General features: G+C 37.1%; 1 protein-coding gene across 2 annotated transcripts in view; it reads right to left on the bottom strand.

The window, feature by feature from the left end:
- Positions 1-14,505: 14,505 nt before the first annotated feature.
- Positions 14,506-18,280, bottom strand: part of PDLIM5 (PDZ and LIM domain 5) — a gene marked incomplete at both ends in the record, with an annotated part of 228,711 nt that continues 224,936 nt past the window's right edge. For both annotated transcript variants that reach the window (XM_084233451.1, XM_084233450.1), the window contains 2 exons: positions 14,506-14,595; positions 15,493-15,608. In XM_084233451.1, coding sequence (XP_084089577.1) covers positions 14,506-14,595; positions 15,493-15,608 — 206 coding nt within the window. The remainder of the gene's footprint in view (positions 14,596-15,492; positions 15,609-18,280) is intronic.

Below are 18,280 nucleotides of genomic sequence, written 5' to 3' on the forward strand. Positions count from 1 at the left end.
AAATGGACTGAACTCACCAATTAAAAGACACAGACTATCTATTTGGATGAGGAAATAGGATCCAAATATCTGCTGTCTCCAGGAGGCACACCTAAACTCCAAATACAAAAATAGTTTGTTGAAAAACAATCCAACAAGCAATTGGGACTCTAAAGAAGGCAAGGTCAGCTATACTTTGTGCAGACAAAATAGATTTCCAATTAAAAGTAACAAGAAATAGGAAGGAACACTATTTAATGATTAAGGATATGATAAATCAAGAAGATATAACATGCATCAATGTACACACACCAAATGAAGGAGCACCAAGTTACATTAGGCAACCACAATTAACTCTGAAAAAAAATGGAAAAATCACACTTCTAGTAGAAGATTTCAACATCCTACTCTTACCAATGGACATATCAACCAGTAGAAAACCAACAGGGATACAATAGCCTTAAACAGAAAATTAGACCTTTAGGATCTTATAGACATATACAGAGCACTGCATTCTCAAAAGCAGAATATAAAATTTTCTCAAGTGTTCATGGGACATTTTGCAGAATAGACCACATTCTTGGACACAAACAAATATGAACAGATTCATAAAGATTAAAATTATAATTTTCTCAGACTACACAGGTGTTGAACTAGAAATCAACTATCAAAAGAAAGCAAAGAAATTTTCTAATACATGGAGACTGAGCAATAAAGTACTGAAAGATTACTAGTTTGATGAGGAAATCAAAGAAGAAATTAAAAAAATATTTTTAGAGAAATGAAAACAAGCATGCAACTATCCAAAACTTAATGGATGCCACAAAGTCAGTACTAAAAGGTAACATACAGTAATACAGGTCCACATCAAGAAACAAGACAAAGCTCAAATAAATAACTTTTTTTTCTCAAATTAAGCACTTTTGAAAGTATAGTTCAAAAGATCAACAAAAACAAAAGCCAGTTAAAAATTTTTTTAAAAAGATTTTATTTATTCATGCATACAAGAACAGGTGTACAGGCCAGATGCATGGGAGTGTGAGAGGATTCACTAGAGACAGAGCGGGGAACAGAACAGGCAGACTGACTGAAATACACTGCTAAGGGGAGCAGTGGGTGAGACGCAAGAGGTCTGCTGTGCCATGTGGGTATCTCCCTGGCCAGCCGGGATCGAATCCACACAGCAGAGGCTGCAGTCAGCTTCACAGCACTGTAGCACTGTGCTCAACCGCCTGCGCCACCAGGGAGTCCCCAAAAGCCTGTTTTTTTTTTTTTTTGATAAAATAAACAAAACAGACAAACCTCTAGCAAAGCTCAACAAGAGAAAAAGGGAGAAATCTCAAGTAAATAGAATTTATTATTTACAGATGCTTCAGAATTTAGAGTATAATTTGAGACTAATATGAACATAACAAATCCAATAACCTAAAAGATATAGACAAATTTTTAGAATTACACAGTATCCTGAAACTGAATAGGGAAGAAATAGAAACCTGGAATAAACCAACACAAGAAAGGAAACTGAGATAGTAATCAAAACTCTCCAAAAATCAAGAACTAGGACCAGATGGTGTCACAAGTGAATTCTATCAAACCTTTAACAATGAACTAACACCTATCTTGCTCAAACTCTTCCAAAAGTTGAAAAAAACTCAAACAGGAATACTTCCAAATCCTATGAAGCAAATATTACTCCAATACCAAAACTGAACAAAGACAACATACAAAAAGGGAATTGCAGACTAATCCCCCTTTTTAACACAGATTCAAAAATCCTTATTAAATCCTGACTTATGAGTCCAACAAATTATTAAAAGGACCATCCATACACAATGACCAAGTGAGATTCATACCAGGAACACAAGGATGGGAAGATAAACACGGGATGGTGTCACTAATATGTAGAGTACAAAGTACCTTAATTAATAGTCAGATAAAGAGAAGCTGAAAAACTAATGCTTGTTAGCTAACTACAGAAATGAAAGCACCAGGGGAGGGGTTGAAGGAGGGCTATGAACAAAGAGGGCAGGAAGTATAATATTCTATGGTGGTGGAACACGGGTGAGTTAGCAGTGGGTCTGAGCGCTATAGTGGAAATACCTGATAGAGATATCCCAATATTACCTCAGTTAAAAAATAATAAAAAAATTAAAAAAAAGAGAAGTGGAAATTCTATATGACCTAGCAATACTGCTATTAAATATTTATCCAAATAGCATTAAGATTCTAATACAAAATATCTATCTATACCTATATACATGGCAACACTGTTTATAATTGCCAAATCATGAAACCAACCCAAGTTCCCTTCAGCAGATGAATGGATAGAACATCTGTGGAGCATATATTCATTGGAATAGTACACAGTAGCGAAGATGGGGGCAATGGTATTTGGACAAAATGGATGGACCTTGAGGGGATTATGATAAGTAAAATCAATCAAGAAACAAAAGGCAGATTTCAGATAATTTCTTTAATCTATGGAATAGAAATACTCCAACACTATTACAGCAAATAATAGAAGGAGTAAAAATTTGAATTAGCCAAAAAGAAAATAATGGTTACCAAAGGGAGTAGATGAAAGGGAGGAGGAGATGGGGGATCGTGGCAGATGGGGTTGGGCATGGTGGAGAGAAAAGTACATATAAATATGTGTGTACACATACATACACATAAAACTTTCCATATTCTTTTTTTTATTTTTTTAACATTTATTTATTTATATAAGACCTGGGGTACAGACCAGAGATGGTGGAGGGTGAGAGAATTCACCAGAGACAGAGCGGGGAGCAGAACAGAAAGACTGACTGAAGACACTGCTGAGGGGAACAGCGGGCGAGACAGGAGAGGTCTACCACACCATATGGGAATCTCCCTGGCTGGCAGGGAATTGAACCTGCGCTGCAGAGGCTGCAGACAGCTTCATAGAGCGGCGCTCAACCTGCTGAGCCACTGCGAGGCCCAAAACTTTCCATATTCTTTTTTTTTTTTTTTTTTGTGGGACCCTTGCCATTGGCCGGGGAACGAACCCGGTACTGCAGAGGCTGCGGGAAGCCTTGCAGCCCAGTGCTCAACCGCTGTGCCAGCAGGGGAGGCCCCCTTTCCATATTCTTAAGGGCACATTGATAAGCAATGAGTGAAAGCTTTACTGAAGTAGAACAACAATGCCTTTGGGTTCAAATTCATATGATGATATTTTACTCTTCCCCTGCAAAGGTGGCTAATAGTTATTTTAAAATCTGAGCATATTAAAGTTTGGTCAGTAATTACACACAAAAAAAATAAAGAAACTGGTTTAATGGAGTCAGTCTTTACAGTCTGTAAAATAAATCTGCATTTATGTTAATTAATTAATTTATTTTTACTGGAATATAAACATAATGTTACGTAAGTTTCAAGTGTGCATCACTAAAAAAAAACCCCATGATTTTATACAACTTATGACCTCTCTACCCTTTCAGAATTTGAAAACATGGGCCATTTTGTTATCTAAATTGTCTCACACAACAATCCACATAATAACTTCGTTCAAGAGTCCAAGGCCAGGAGTTTTCCCCAAAATGACATGTATTTGCACCTTTAAAAATTGATTCTGAAAATCATTTAGTCCCTTTCTCTTAGCTGCCAGCAAAATAAGCCAACAGCACTGTGTGAATTGTTGCAAATACATGAGAGTGTGTGTGGGAGGGGGTGCATGCACAGACATACACATACACTTACAGGAGGCTGTTCTAATTAAAAATTATTTATTTTTGTCTAAGTTTTATGATTTTCCCTTGGTTATACTTTATATTGCTTCAAGACTGTCTATTTATTTTCTGGCTCCCAACTTTCATGGAATTAGAAGTTAAATTATTTCACTGTTTCCTAGAAAGCCTCCTGGTCCTTAGAATTGCTCTGGATCCTCTGAGATGGAGGAAACTAAAAAGAATGGGGCAATGTCATTATACTAGAATAAACCAAAAGGAGCGTTGTCTCTCAGAGTGGGGCACAGAGTGGGAGGGGAAATTGAAAGAGAAGGATGACCCTGACAGAAAAGGGGATCGTGCCCTCTGTGCCTCCACACTCACCCAAAGGCATCCTGGGGTCTTCATTACTCTGTTGATTACAGCATTCACCTTGGCCTCTGTCCAAGTGAGTTCAGTGGTAAAGGTATTAACGCCTGCAAGGTGGTCCCACAGCAAGGTCCCCGAGGACAGAGGTTCCAGTATAGCAGGAAAATCTGGAGGAATAAGCCTATCCAACACCATGGCCTATGCTGCTCAGTGACAAGGCACTATATCATATAACACCCTGATGCTTTAGAAGAGGCAAAGGTAGAGGAACGACTGAAACGCGTGTGCCCCACAGATGCACATGAAACGAATGAGCAGGGCTGTCCTGGAAGAACATAATCTACATACCAGAACAAGTATGGGTTTGTTTAGATCTAAGCCATGGCAACACACTTTAGCTCTGCAGCTCCCAGAACAGCTGTACAGAGCGGCCATGGGTTAGGCCGGCTTGGGGCTCCTGGACTCCCTACTCTGGGCTCTGCCGTATCAGAGCTTCAAATAGCACCTAACTGTTAAACCTTCACTTCATTTGCACAGCACAGCTAAGAAAACAAAGGAACTCCCGGACCTCCCTGGGAGGCTGCAACAACGTTTCCTCTTACCTCTCTCCCAACATGAAGTCATTTTCAATAGTTTAAAAAGGGAAAAAAAAAACCTTGCTTGTTAGTTTTAGGGGGAAAGGCATTGAAGTAATGGGTTATGATTCAACACAAAGCAAAACAAACTACTCTAGGAGAAACCAGTCTTCACTGCCTTCTGAATTCATGGGCATCAACACTCACAGAGGCACGATCCCCACAGGTGGTTTAATGTCAGGCTCGGAGAAATTTGGGTGGCCCTTCAGGTAAGTGATATAGGAATCTTCTGGAGAACCTACGGAATCCAGAGCTAATTTGGTAATTTTGAAAATTAGAAATATTTCTGCTAGAAAAGTAAGAAATCTAAAGATGTTTCAAAAGAGTTTTACTACAAAGTATTGAAGCACTGAACTAGTTAATTTTTGTAGAGAAGGAAGGGATGGTAATACTGGACTAGTAAAGTTTAGAGAAATAATTACAAAAATTGCAAAAATTCTTCAAGACATTGGAGAATTACTCTTGAAGATGGTGAGGGATCGTAATGGTGCAAAAACAAAACAAAACCGTTTCCAGCCAGAGCTTGTAGCTTTTCTAATGTAATGATTTTCCTAATTAAGGGGACAACAATTAAAGCAGCTAGTCGATTGTTAATTGCCCACCGTGCCAGTTCATAAGAATCTCTAAAACATGAATGTTACGTATGAGATGGAGAAAATTGTAATTTATCAGGGTGATCCTTGGGGAAAGAACTCCATGCAGTTGGATGCAATAAATTATTAAACTGCTGAGAGTAGGAGATTGAGACTCCCAAGGGTGATTCTGGAGTAGCACCTGCGAACTCCAGGCTGTGGGGTCCTTTGCTGAAGGTGGCAGACGAGTATGGGGCAGAGCTAAGTGGATCAGAGCATTTCAGGAAGTTCGTCTCTGCTTCCAGGGATCCTCCATCCCTCCATCTCCTCCTTTCTCCCAACAAAGTGTTCAGCCTTTCCGCTGCATAAATTTTGGATAAAAACAAGCAGACCCAACGTCATGAATTTGCAGGTGATCCAAACCCTTGTTTAAGTTCAGCCTGGGTGTACTCAAAATTCACTCTCAGCCATCTCCTTTCCTCCTCAAAAAAAAAGTCTTCTCTCTCTAAGTGCTTGACTTGAATGTTTACATGTAATTACTGCTCAAGCTGTTGTCAAAGTTGAACTTATTTCCCTGGTTCCCCATCATATTAGTGTAAGGATGGAATTTATCGGTGTGAGATTGAACTTTATTACCATTCTTTCAAGAGATTCTTTAGTGAATTTTTTTTTTAATTTTATTTTCAGAACACTTCATTGTAATCTGGAACTCAAGCAAGCACTATAACCAAGACATGGCTTGCAAAGAATTAGAGTCAAGTCACACAGGTTTCTGACATAATAAATGGTTAGAAGCTTGAAAGACACAATCTTATCAACATTATTTTAGTCTAAACCAGTATCAGAGCCTAATCACTTAAGCCATAACAATCCATTCACATATTTCATAATAGGTCTCATTTGCTGAACAAAGGATTAGCAACTTGAATGTAAGAAGCAGGTGTGAGTTCTCTTGATAGGTCAGAACCTTGCCACCACCCAGACAAAGTCTATAATTTCTGGGCACAGTACATGACATGCGTGAATTTTGTTTCAATATGTTTTCCATAGTGATAGCTTAGAAAATCACAGAACCATATCCTACCCAGACTTCCACTTCTAGTGGCAAAAATATTTGCCGATGATTGAAAGGTCACGTAAAACAGATGTGAGGGCAGCTGGATTTTCCAGCTATGCTTCAGTGGACTTAGCAGTAGTGCCTGCCATTGCAAATAGCACTGAGATTTTATTTCAATTGAGTGAAAACCACAGTCTTAGGCAACCTTGTCAGTATAATTGGACATATATACAGTCTTACTGAGGGCTCACTTTTTCCAGCTTCCACTCTTCAGACTCACAGCCTGGAACTAATTTCATCACACCGCAGAAGTATCAGTCAACCGGGTGACAAACACCCTGACCTATTTTCCAACATCTTTTCAATAGATATTGTTGACCTCTGTGTATAGGAGTATTTTAATTACATTTTCTACAGCCTTCTTATTTGCTTGGTATCACATTTGGTGATATCTACACGTCACACCAACGTAGTCTCATTATTCTTGTGTTGCTTTGAAATGTGGTGAAAACACAAAGAACAGCAAATGTTGCATTGCAGAGAGGGCTACCAAGTCACAAATACTCTTGGGGAACAGATGGTCCCATTGCAAACCACTCAGATATCGACATCTGTGTAGTGGGCAACTGTAAAAGTCAGATAGAATGAGCTTTTAAATTTTACATATTTTATCAAAATCAAGTAAATCCTAAAACTGTCATTTATTAACTAACCATGTGGGGATTGTCCCTTATGAATGAGGGGACTCTAAGAGAATATGGATGAAATAGTAAACATTGTCCCTAGTCTATTAGACAAAGCAGATTTGTCACTTAATTGCTGTGTTTTTCAAAGAATCAATCCTGACTTTTCATTTTCTCATCTCTAAGATGGTTAAAAATCCTTGACTTTCAGATATTCTCCAGTTGTTAGAAGCTTACAGTGTCCTAGTTTACTCTAGTGTCACAGATGAAAGAGCATGCCATACAAATGACAAAGACTATGCCACAAATATGTTATTCTAGATCCACTGTTTGTTCGTTCATGGTTTAATTCACCATGAAGGAGCAATTTTTAATCTTTTTGCTATTACTAAAAATAAAAATGATCCATTTTTCCAATATGGTAGGATTTAGATTTATGCCAAAAAAAATTGTTAACTGAAAAACCCCTCTGGTTCTATCTAAAATTAAAACTCTTAAGTATTCAGAACTGTTCAAATATCCTGGATGTTTAGGGGGTAGACCTTGAAAAACACTATCAGTACATTACGCTTTCTTTGCATATTGAAGATAATATTACTTACTGCAGGATTTTTGACAATAAAGAACAAAATTAGAATTTATTTGACTTTCCTATTCACCAAGAATATGCGTCGATGTGATGTTCTGGATAATGGACATTTCAAACTAATTGCATTTCAAAAGATCTTATTTTGCAACCTAATGTGTCATGGTCAACTTCTTGTTTTTAGTGCCAAGTTCATGATCTAGGGCCTATTCTGTGACAGTGGGCTGGACTCTGTAACCATTTCTCTATAGTGTGTACAGTTAAGATTTTTCAGTCATTATTTGGGGGAGCAGATATTACAAATGGCTTCCTGGCTCCAGGTATTGCATTTGACTTTCTTTCCTGCTCTAGCTGCACGTCCATCGTTGGTGTGTGTGGAGAGATATCTGGAGGAGCTTGGCTCAGTTGTGCATCCACAGTGCACAGCCCTTGGTGATTTCACATTCCTGGACTATCTGGTAGTCATCTTGCCACAGTCTCTTGACAAGGATGCTGTGAATTTCAGGTCTGTGTCCACAGCAGTACCCTAATTCCCTTTGCACACTACCCTGCAACCTTGGCCTACTTGCATTCTAAAGCCGTTTCTTTGTCCTGCAACTGAGGACCCCTTCGTGCTTCAGCAACTGGTGAACTTCTTGGTCTTTCAGTGGGCTTCAAACACACATTCTCCAACAAGGTCTACCCTCACGTGGGAGACAGAGTTCTTGTTCTGAGGTTGTCCTTCTGCATCTTCTCTCTTAGTCCTAGTTTACTTTGTAGAGTTCTTTTTATATTTTCAGTTATGCATATCATTCTTAAAAATTCTTTTAAACTTTTCTTGTTATGATGAGATTTGTCTTCTTATTGGTCTCAGCCATGCCTCTAGGGGCAATCACACATACCCCCACCCCAGCTTAATTTATACTCTCAATATCTACATGATGCTAATATTGTTGATCATCTAGAACTTCCTGGCTATTCAGGCAAAGTTATAGGTTCACATCATTGCTTTATCTTTCTTGAGGCATAAGCATTGGGTTTATTTTGTTGCCTCCCAACTTGCTTATGAAGTTCATTTTTATTTGAAGCATTTTTTTAAAAAATATTTATTTATTTATTTATACAAGCACTGCGTACAGTCAGAAGCACGGGAGGGTGAGAGGATTCACCAGAGCCAGAGCGGGGAGCAGAGCAGGCAGAAGGACCGAAGTACACTGCTGAGGGGAGCAGCGGGCGGCAGGAGAGGTCTGCGCGCCATGTGGGACCCTCCACCGGGGGCCGGGGAGCAGCCAGGGATCGAAACGGCACTGCAGAGGCTGCGGGCAGCTTCGCAACCCAGCGCTCAACCGCTGTGCCACCGGGGAGGCCCTATTTGAAGCATTTCTAATGGAACCAAAATTATTAACCAGTAGCATAATCTAACAGAGCAGAATCAATGGTTAAGTTTGGCTGATAGAGCTAGAATTAATTTAACTTGTGTTTCAAAGTTCATACTTCAAAATTTCCAAGATTCTTTTTCATTCAAATTAGGTAGCTTGAGATGGTCAGGATTCTCAAGCAAACAGGGATACACTTAGCAGAGGAGATCAGTGTAGGGCTTTCATTTATGTAAATACTACTGTTGGTATGACGAGTCACTGGAGTTTTACTTTTCTATTTATCAAGGAAACATTTGGCATCTCAGTGATACACTACGGGAAAAAAATCAAGACAGCTCTGAAGATAGTATATTTTACAAAAGTACTTTAAACAATGGTATTTTTGAGTAAGTGCTTAGAATATTAGCAGTTGTGTGTGTTTTATAAGCAAAAGAAAAAAAGAGGGTTAAAAAGGAGGAAAAGACAAAACCTAAGTATGTTTGAACTATCGAGTAAATGTGACAATTTAGAACATGGAATGTGAAAAAGTAATCTGGAAACCAATTATCAAACAGAAACTCAGTCCTTTGAAACACGGACGCATTAAGACCATGTCAATCAGTTCACAGAGCTAGCACCTAGTCATTTTCCTGGGGAACAATATTTGCCTAAAGAGAAATTCAACAATTATACTCTGTGAACTCTAAATTGTTTCATTTTTCTCCCTGAGGTCTGCGATCAGTAACTTCCTGACATGAAAACGCTTTGTTCCTCTACACCAAGCCACAGATTCAAGTCTTTGTTGTATGTGATTACAGTACAGTTAGAGACACAGGAAAAAAGTGCCTTCTTGGCCAACTTTCATTTGCTAGGGCTCCCCCAGTGCACTGCGACTAGTGCCAATCACTAAGCACACTGTGTTTGCCCCCAACTCTGGGTTCAAAGTGTAGAAGCTACACCTTTTCTGATTATTGGTGCAGTTTTGCCACCTACTCAGACAGCTTCTAAATCATGGAATCAAAAGATCAGTGGTAAAATTCCATAAACAAATGGCTTGTTCTAAATTCTGTTCCTACAAGGAACAGTTGAATGACTTGCACTTGCCACGCTGAAAACACTACGCCTATCTCCTTAGTGTGGTAAATACAACCAACTACTTTTGACTTTTGCAGGGAAAGGGATTCGTTCACAAACCTTTGGGCAATGTGTTTTCTCAGTTAAATGTTCTCATTCATAAGTAAAATACAAAACAGTATCAGTCTGAGATTTCTGTTGGACAGTCATGTGCCTAAGCTCCTTTCCTCTTTTAAATTTTAAATACTGCAGTGGAACCAGTTTCCCTGTGAGGCTCCCACACTTGGGATGAAACCTTCTCTGTGGAATTTTGGCACCCTATTAATTAGTGGTTATGAGTGGGAGCTGCTCTCTCTCAGCAACTCCTATTCTGCCATCAGTCAAGTGTGATTCTGTAATAAATTCCCATGAAGCAAACTACTTCTGGTAATTCTCCCTAATTAACACCAGGCCCACTAATAATACATCAGTACCTATGTGTTTCTGATATAATCAAGATCTTGTCTGAGAGTACTCAAAAAGGGAAACCACCAACCTAAATTAAGCTTTCGCTGGCAAAAAGGATTTTATTCCTAGTTCTGTAAGAAAACCTTTGATAATTTTAAATTGGGACATTTGACCAGAAAACATTGAACGACAGGAAGGCTTGTTCTGGTTTGAGTACTGAATGGGGATTTATTGTGAACATACACTGCTGAGACTTAAGCCTATAAATCTTGTACTGGATTACTGTTTTTTAACGAAGAAATGACAGATCTCTTATTTTGTCGGTGCATTTTAATGTGCAATGACGTGATTGATAGAAACCAAACAGCAGCTATTAAAATGTCAGATGCAGACTTGATGCCCTTATAAGTTTGGCTTCTGGAGTTTAATATACTGTGAGCAAATATACTTGAATTTGTCTTTTATTTCGATATACAACGTGCAACAGAAACATTATTCTTAATACATTTGGAAAAAAATCTTAAACCAATCAACAAACAAGGATTAGGTGAGCCTACCCAGTTACATATCAGTTAGCTAAGGAGATAAGAGTGAATTAAGCATGAAGTAGCAAAGTACCCTGGTCAACGAAAAAATGTAAGAATTACAGATGAGAACTTGCATTGTTTGAACATAATATCTGATATAATAGGTTATTTCAATAACTTCAGCCAGAATTTTTTAAAGACAATAGAGCTTACTTATCTATTCACAAACATTTATTGTGTACATGCTACATACAGAATATAACCATGGATTAAAGATGAATAATCTGACAGCATTTTTAAATGCTTGGTTTTGTGGCAGACATTATAACAGGCAAAAATCATAAAACAGAGATTCTCCCAAGGATTACCACATCTGATCCTATCCTTGATACTTTTCCCATGATTTCTCAGTGGAAACTCTTGCCACCCCAAAAAAGAAAAACCAGGAGGATTTGTCTACATTACCGCAGCCATTTATTTAGCGTATATGTGCACATTAAGGTATTACTCTACTGATTATATTTCTCATGTGGTTTGAGTTAGGAAATGTATACAAAATAGAAGAAACATGTACAAACTTAAAAATATAAAGAACCAGCTGAGAGATTAATAGATGAGCAAATGATACATTGAGAATCCCAACCCAACACCTCAACATTTGGAGAATGAAAATGGACAAACTGAAGCCACATTACATTTGTGTAAAACTACTCAGTATGTTTTCCCTTTATGTTGGCAAAGCCTTTCCTTTCAATAGGGATGGCTAAACTCCAAACATCAAAATAAAATTTAATATAACACCAGATTCATACTTGAATGGGAAAGAGGAATGAACTATTTTCTATAAAAATGGCCCCCCTTGAAATAATATCCCTTGAAAATGACACCATAAATATATTTTTGTTGTAGATGATTTCTAAACGTAACATTATACTAACATTTTGAAAAGTTAAACTCATTTCTATTTGTCAATGTTGTGATCAAATGATTAGGCCTTAGCTTTAGATTCTAAATGTGTTCCAAATGAACGTAAGCAGAGGGCATTATTTGTTTTTTAAACAAATGGCATTTGTTTTTTAAGTCTAGAGAAATGCTGTAAATTTGAGCTTATCACTAACGTTTTGGGGCTGGGAAATTCAAGTAGGGGATGCTTTAGAGTTATGTACTTTTATTTTAATCTGTAGTGTACCAAGTACAGCTTTCCAAAATATACATCTAGAGAGACTTAAATGCTCTACAGAAAAGAGGTAAAATTAAAAACATACCACTGACATGGAATATTTATAATCTGAAAAATAAATATTCAGGGAGCTCACCAGAAGAATAAAGTGCTGTGTCAGTTATTAAAATGTTAATGCTAGTATATTAAATATGGCATCCCCTATTGGAAAACACAGATTCTTCTGGGTTACAATCAGTTATTTCACAGAATTAACAGTTTTACCAACAGATATAAAACTTTGTCACAGAACAGAAAGACAAAGCACAAAGACTAAATGATAAATTAAGAAGCAATTTTACCTTTTTAGGGATAAGATTTGGAGAAATGCAACATGAAGCTCCTTGAATAATATGTAGGAAAAAGTTTAGTAAAAATGTATCCTTAATGTAAAATCAATTTTATAAGAAGTCCAGGTCAAATACAATTCCTTGAAGAAAATATCCAAATGCCACTGACTTATCAAATATTATCTTGGCATATAAACTATAAAAAGCATAACTATATAACAAAAAATTCTCTACCACACCAAAAACAAAACCACCCACTGATTTTATATTGTGTAAAGCAAAAAACTGGCATCAAGATACGAGACAGTGCACCTTAGCCAGTATGCCCTCTAAAGGTGGTTGCAGCAGCAATGAGAAATAATGTACAATTTAGTTCCAGGACTTTATTTCAAAACCACTTCCTGCTTCCCTACAAGTCAGAGGGTGAGGAGGTAGTCGGGTTGCTACTGGTGAGGCACTCCATTTGCCACTTTGTGTCAACCCTTCTCATTCTTCTATCTCCAGTTAATTATTATCTGTATATAATATAAATCTGTTAGACCATAAATTAACAGCTTCCGGGCAGATGCCTTGAAAAGTTCTTAAGGAAGTTAGGCAAATACTGTAACTTAAACTCTCTTTATAACAAACATGTCTACAACTGAATGAAGTTATTAGTGAGGGATGGGCAGGAAGGACTTGGTCTTTGTCTTAACTTTTGAAGCACCTTGTCCCAAACAAATTTAAATTCTAACACAAAGGGATCATGGACTTTCACCCATTCTGGAAATAAAGGCAAAAACTATCAAATGCCATTATGCTTCCTCACTGGGCTAGTATCAATAGGAACCACAATTTTACCATCTTTGTTTCTGTCTTCATGTGTTACCTATATATTTTTTTTCTGAAAATGAAGAAAACGAAAACAGTTGAGTAATCATGGTCTCCTACTAACAAACCAACCTCCGTGAATAAACTTCCCAAACTTTGTGATCTATGTGGAGGTGGTTTATTTATCACTGATAGAGAGCTAGCAGGAGAAAAATAACATAGATATTCTCACATCTCCAGGCATTCTTTTATTTTTCTAATGTAGAATTAAAGGGGAAAAAAATGCCAGGAAAAGAGAGTTCTAAAACCTCATATGTCAGCAGGTCAGCTCTGAAACAGATCTAAACTATTTATATCTGTCCAGAAATGGGGGAAATTAAATTTTTTTTGAATACAATACTGATTTACCTTATTTCCTAGCCACATTATTCTCTACTTAGTGTCTTTAAACTTAGAGAACACTATCAGAATCCAAAGTTGTTCAATTAGTTCTTTACTCAGGATGAAGGAAAGGAAAAATGGAGTTTGACCAATATGGGGATGAAACATACACATTGAATAGAAATAACCATATTTTAATAAAAGTTAAAATTTGAGATTTATAAGCTATATGGTGGCCTTGGAAGGTGGGGGAGAATTACAAAAAGACTTACTTATTGGCATGACATATTTTTATAACATCATTGATATTTCCTGCTAGAAAAGTCAACTATAGGACCGAAAAAATGTATATGTGATTTAAAAAAACTGACACCAATTACTGATAAAATTATGTTTAAACTCCTATTTACTATTTTAAAGAACACTTTAAAAAATACAATGCTTCACTTATGATAAAGTGTGAGGCATTTTCATTGTCTTTTATAGAAAGACTTATAACTATCTAATAAGGAAAGTAGTTATTTCAGCATAAAGGCTGAATTTTTTTAATTCTAGAATTTAATTCTTCACTAATTTATTCTTAGATGAATTTAACAGCCAACCAGGAAATTGGTTTTTATAAAAGTTATTTTATAGGCAGAAATTACAAGGAAAAAGTATTAATAAATGCCAAACTGTCTCTTTAGTTTATGAAGCCAAATATTTCCTCATAGAATTGGTTTTAAAAGCTGGAATTTATCCCTCAGGGCCACAATTATTTTTCAAAACTTCATATAAATATTTAATCTGAAAATTAGTTGGTAATTTTAATTCTCCTCTTCTCTTCAAATTTCTTCTCTTCCCCTGTTAACTTTCAAATATTGACTGAATGAGCGTGTTTCTTGCAAAGTGGCTTATCCTTCTTGGAGAAAAAGGTCTGACCTTCCAAACTTTCACAGCATACCTGAAAAATAAACATTATTTAAGTGACTATTATCATCTTATCAAGTATGCTTAAGAAGCAGAAAATGATTTTTCAATCAATAGATAAAATGACAAAGCACTTTATAGTTGGTTGTTGAATAAGTTAGTTGACATTTCATATAATCTTTCAAAAGCAATAAAGAATGACTTTTTCTGGAATGTATTTTAATTAATTTGAATCATGAATCATTATTTTTCTCTATGGGGAATGAAGCATTTGTTTCCAATGAAAAAATTAACACACCTTTTTCCCTTCTTCATACAACAGGTAATGAAAACTACTGTATATAGTTTGGTTAAAGTCTAATTTTAAAAAAGCAAACATCTGACCAGAGTACCTTTTTTTGGATATCTATGTATAAATATATATCATAGGTCAAGGATAATCTCTGAGTTTATCCTCCTGATTAAAAAGACCCAAATATTAAAATATCAAATGAAATATACAAATAGATTACTGCATGTTTACTATAGTTTCACAAAAGAATATTCACGGACTGAGAAAGAGCATGGATACAGTTTACTTGGTGTAATTCAATAACAGATTTTTATAACTTTTTTTGAGAAGTACTAATATTTCTAAAAACTACTGAAAGCACTGCAATAAAAAAAGCATTAAATAAAGGTAAAGGACTCATACTGTTTCAAGGAATATATATAGAGTCTCCTTATTAAAAAAAGAATATTGAAAACAGGACTTTCTCTTAAGGACCAAGTGTCTTACTGTGTGCCCCAAAATTTCACAAAGTGCCCAAAATTTTACTAAATAACTTTTTAAACCACTGTAAATTTTTTCTGCATTTGAAGGGTTTCCATCTAGTATTTAGGCCAGAAATGGCCACACTGTGCCCTTCAGTTCGGAAATGAGCATACTTACTGAGCACACGAAGCAAGTATCATGCCAGGTAAAGCCTAGCGCCTCCAGGAACATATCACCAGCTTCTATGGGAAATTCACATCCACGGCATATGGTGCCAAAGAGGGCATAATAATCTGTATGGGGTAGCGGGGAAAGCAGAGTGAGGGTAGAGAGAGACGTAATTCAAACATGACAAAGCTGTAGAACGTCAGTTCCTAGTGCGCAGCAACAAAATTAGAATTAGCGGAGATAAAGTTACTTGTAATTAAGAGTTTCAGGTTTCTCTTGGTAAGCATTATTTACATCACATTCCTTATTATTTTTTATGTAATACTTTTCATTCTCAACAACTGCTTAGACACCTAATATGTATTATGAAGAACAACACTGTACTCTGGTAACTTATCATTAGACATGACAGTTTCAACAAAATACCAGACAACTTCCAATGACTAGCAACAATAAGATCAGTGAATATAAATCAAGAAGAAATCTCTGGTACCACAAAATTTCATTTGAATCTGACGTAATAAAGGAAAAAACAGTCACGGGAAACTTGTATGAATAAGTACCATGACTAAGTTTCTAGCTGGACTGAATCACAATATCAGCCACTATTTCTTTTCCTGTTCTTTCAATTTTATGACTTTATGTTGAAAATCCTTAGCCAGAGAATACACAGATATGGTTATAAAATACAAATTGGATTTCCTTTGGTAGAAAGCACTTTCAATAAGATGCTTCTCTATTACTACAAAAGTGGAACTTATGAGCATTTTTATTTTCTTTTATGCAGCTACCTTCACTACCATGTTTACTCATGGTTCACTTTTTCATCTTTGACATTTTCAGTTCAACTAGGGACGGAGGAGAAAGTAGGCTATCACAAGCAACTTGATTTATTTTTCTTAGCAACCTTTGGAATTCCTTCCCACCTCTTTGCTTAACACATATGCACAGAGCCCTATGTATGCCAGACACTGGTAGGGGTATAGTGATGAAGCAGACACATGAGGTTGTTCTCATGGGGCTTGTATTCTCAGTTATAATTTGCTTTATGTTAAAGAGTAATGATAGGGGGCCTCCCCGGTGGCGCAGTGGTTGAGCACTGGGTTGCGAAGCTGCCCACAGCCTCTGCAGCACCAGTTCGATCCCTGGATGCCGGGCGAGGGTCCCACATGGTACGCAGACCTCTCCTGCCGCCCGCTGCTCCTCTCAGCAGTGTACTTCGTCAGTCTGCCTGTTCTATTCCCCACTCTGGCTCTGGTGAATTCTCTCACCCTCCTGCACTTCTGACTGTACCCAGTACTTGTATAAATAAAATAAATCTTAAAAAAAAAAAAGTGTAATGATAGGAGTACAGGTTTCCAGTGGAATTGCTGGAACATAGGACAGATCCATTTTTATCTTTTGAGGACTTCTCAGCAATAAAAAAAAAGATAAACTCATGCCATTTGCAGCAATATGGATTGTGCTGGAAGGGATTATACTAAGTGCAATAAGTCAGAAAGAGAGAAAGATAAATAGTAGATGGCGTCACTTATTTGTGGGATACAGAGAAACCAAAACAAAGACAGACTATAAAACCAATCCTTGAAAACTGAACATAGATCTGAGGCAGCATCCAAAGGGGAGGTGGGAGAGGAAGACAAGGAGAGATGAGAAGCAGGAGAGGAGGGCACGATGGACTGTAGGGGAGGACTATTTGTGCTTTGGTGGTGGGAGAGCAACAATGATACCTGAGGGGAGAAATCCTAAATATTAACAAAGATTAAAGCAATGGTATTTCATTAACAATAAATAAATGGGGATCCCCCTGGTGGCGTAGGGGTTAAGTATCAGCGTTATCACTGCTATGGCCTGAGTTTGATCCCAAGCCAGGGAGCTAGCCCACATATGGCATGGCATATGTCACTGTCTTGTCCGCTGATCCCCACAGCAGTGTATTTAAGTAAATCCACTTGCTCAGCTCCCCACTCTGTCTCTGGTGAATCCTCTCACCCCCCACAAATCAGGTCTACATCCCAGTTGTTCTAAGAAAAATAAACAAATAATAGTAAATAACAATAAATAATCTCAGATTTAGTAAATGTAAGGGAAAGAAAACTGTGATGCATTATTGAATAACTGGGGGAGGGGAGGACAACTCAATATAGAGGCGTCAGGAAAGTCCTCTCTGAGGAGGTAATAGTTGTGAGGGGACTTGAAATAAAAAAAAGGAGGAATTGTTATAGAAAAACTGGAGAAGAATATTTCAGTTAGAAGAATCAGCAAATACAAAAGCCCAGAGGCAGGAGGGCTCTTGGCAGGTTTAGAAAGAGTGAAGGGTAGAAAATATGAATCCACTAACAGAAGGCAAGGTGGCAGGGAAAGGCTGGCAAAGCAGGCCCCAGAAAGGAAAATAATTTTCACTCTGGTGGAAACCATGATTTTAGACAGAATCTGATTCACTTTAATAAAATAAAATCACCAAAGCTACTATTTGAGGTTTGGGGGAAAGAAGATAGACCATTTAGTTGACAATTATAATGTTAAGAGAAAGGGAGAGTTGAATTAAATTTAGTGGTGATAATTGAGGTAGAGAAAAATGAATGAATTCAAAATGCACTGGGGATGAAACTACCAGAATTTACTTCATTAGACTGCTAATTGGGAGAACAAAGGATAGAGAAGAATCCAAGATGTCACTAGGTTTTTGGATAGGGGAAAGTGGAATCACTGATCTGAGAGAGACTGGCTTAAGAATAAGTGTAGGAGGCTAAAGAAAAAGAATAGGGAAAAAAAGGAAGACAAAACTAGCAGTCAA

The sequence above is a fragment of the Talpa europaea genome (assembly GCF_964194135.1).
Source record: "Talpa europaea genome assembly, chromosome: 5".
In the NCBI taxonomy this organism is placed as follows: domain Eukaryota; kingdom Metazoa; phylum Chordata; class Mammalia; order Eulipotyphla; family Talpidae; genus Talpa; species Talpa europaea.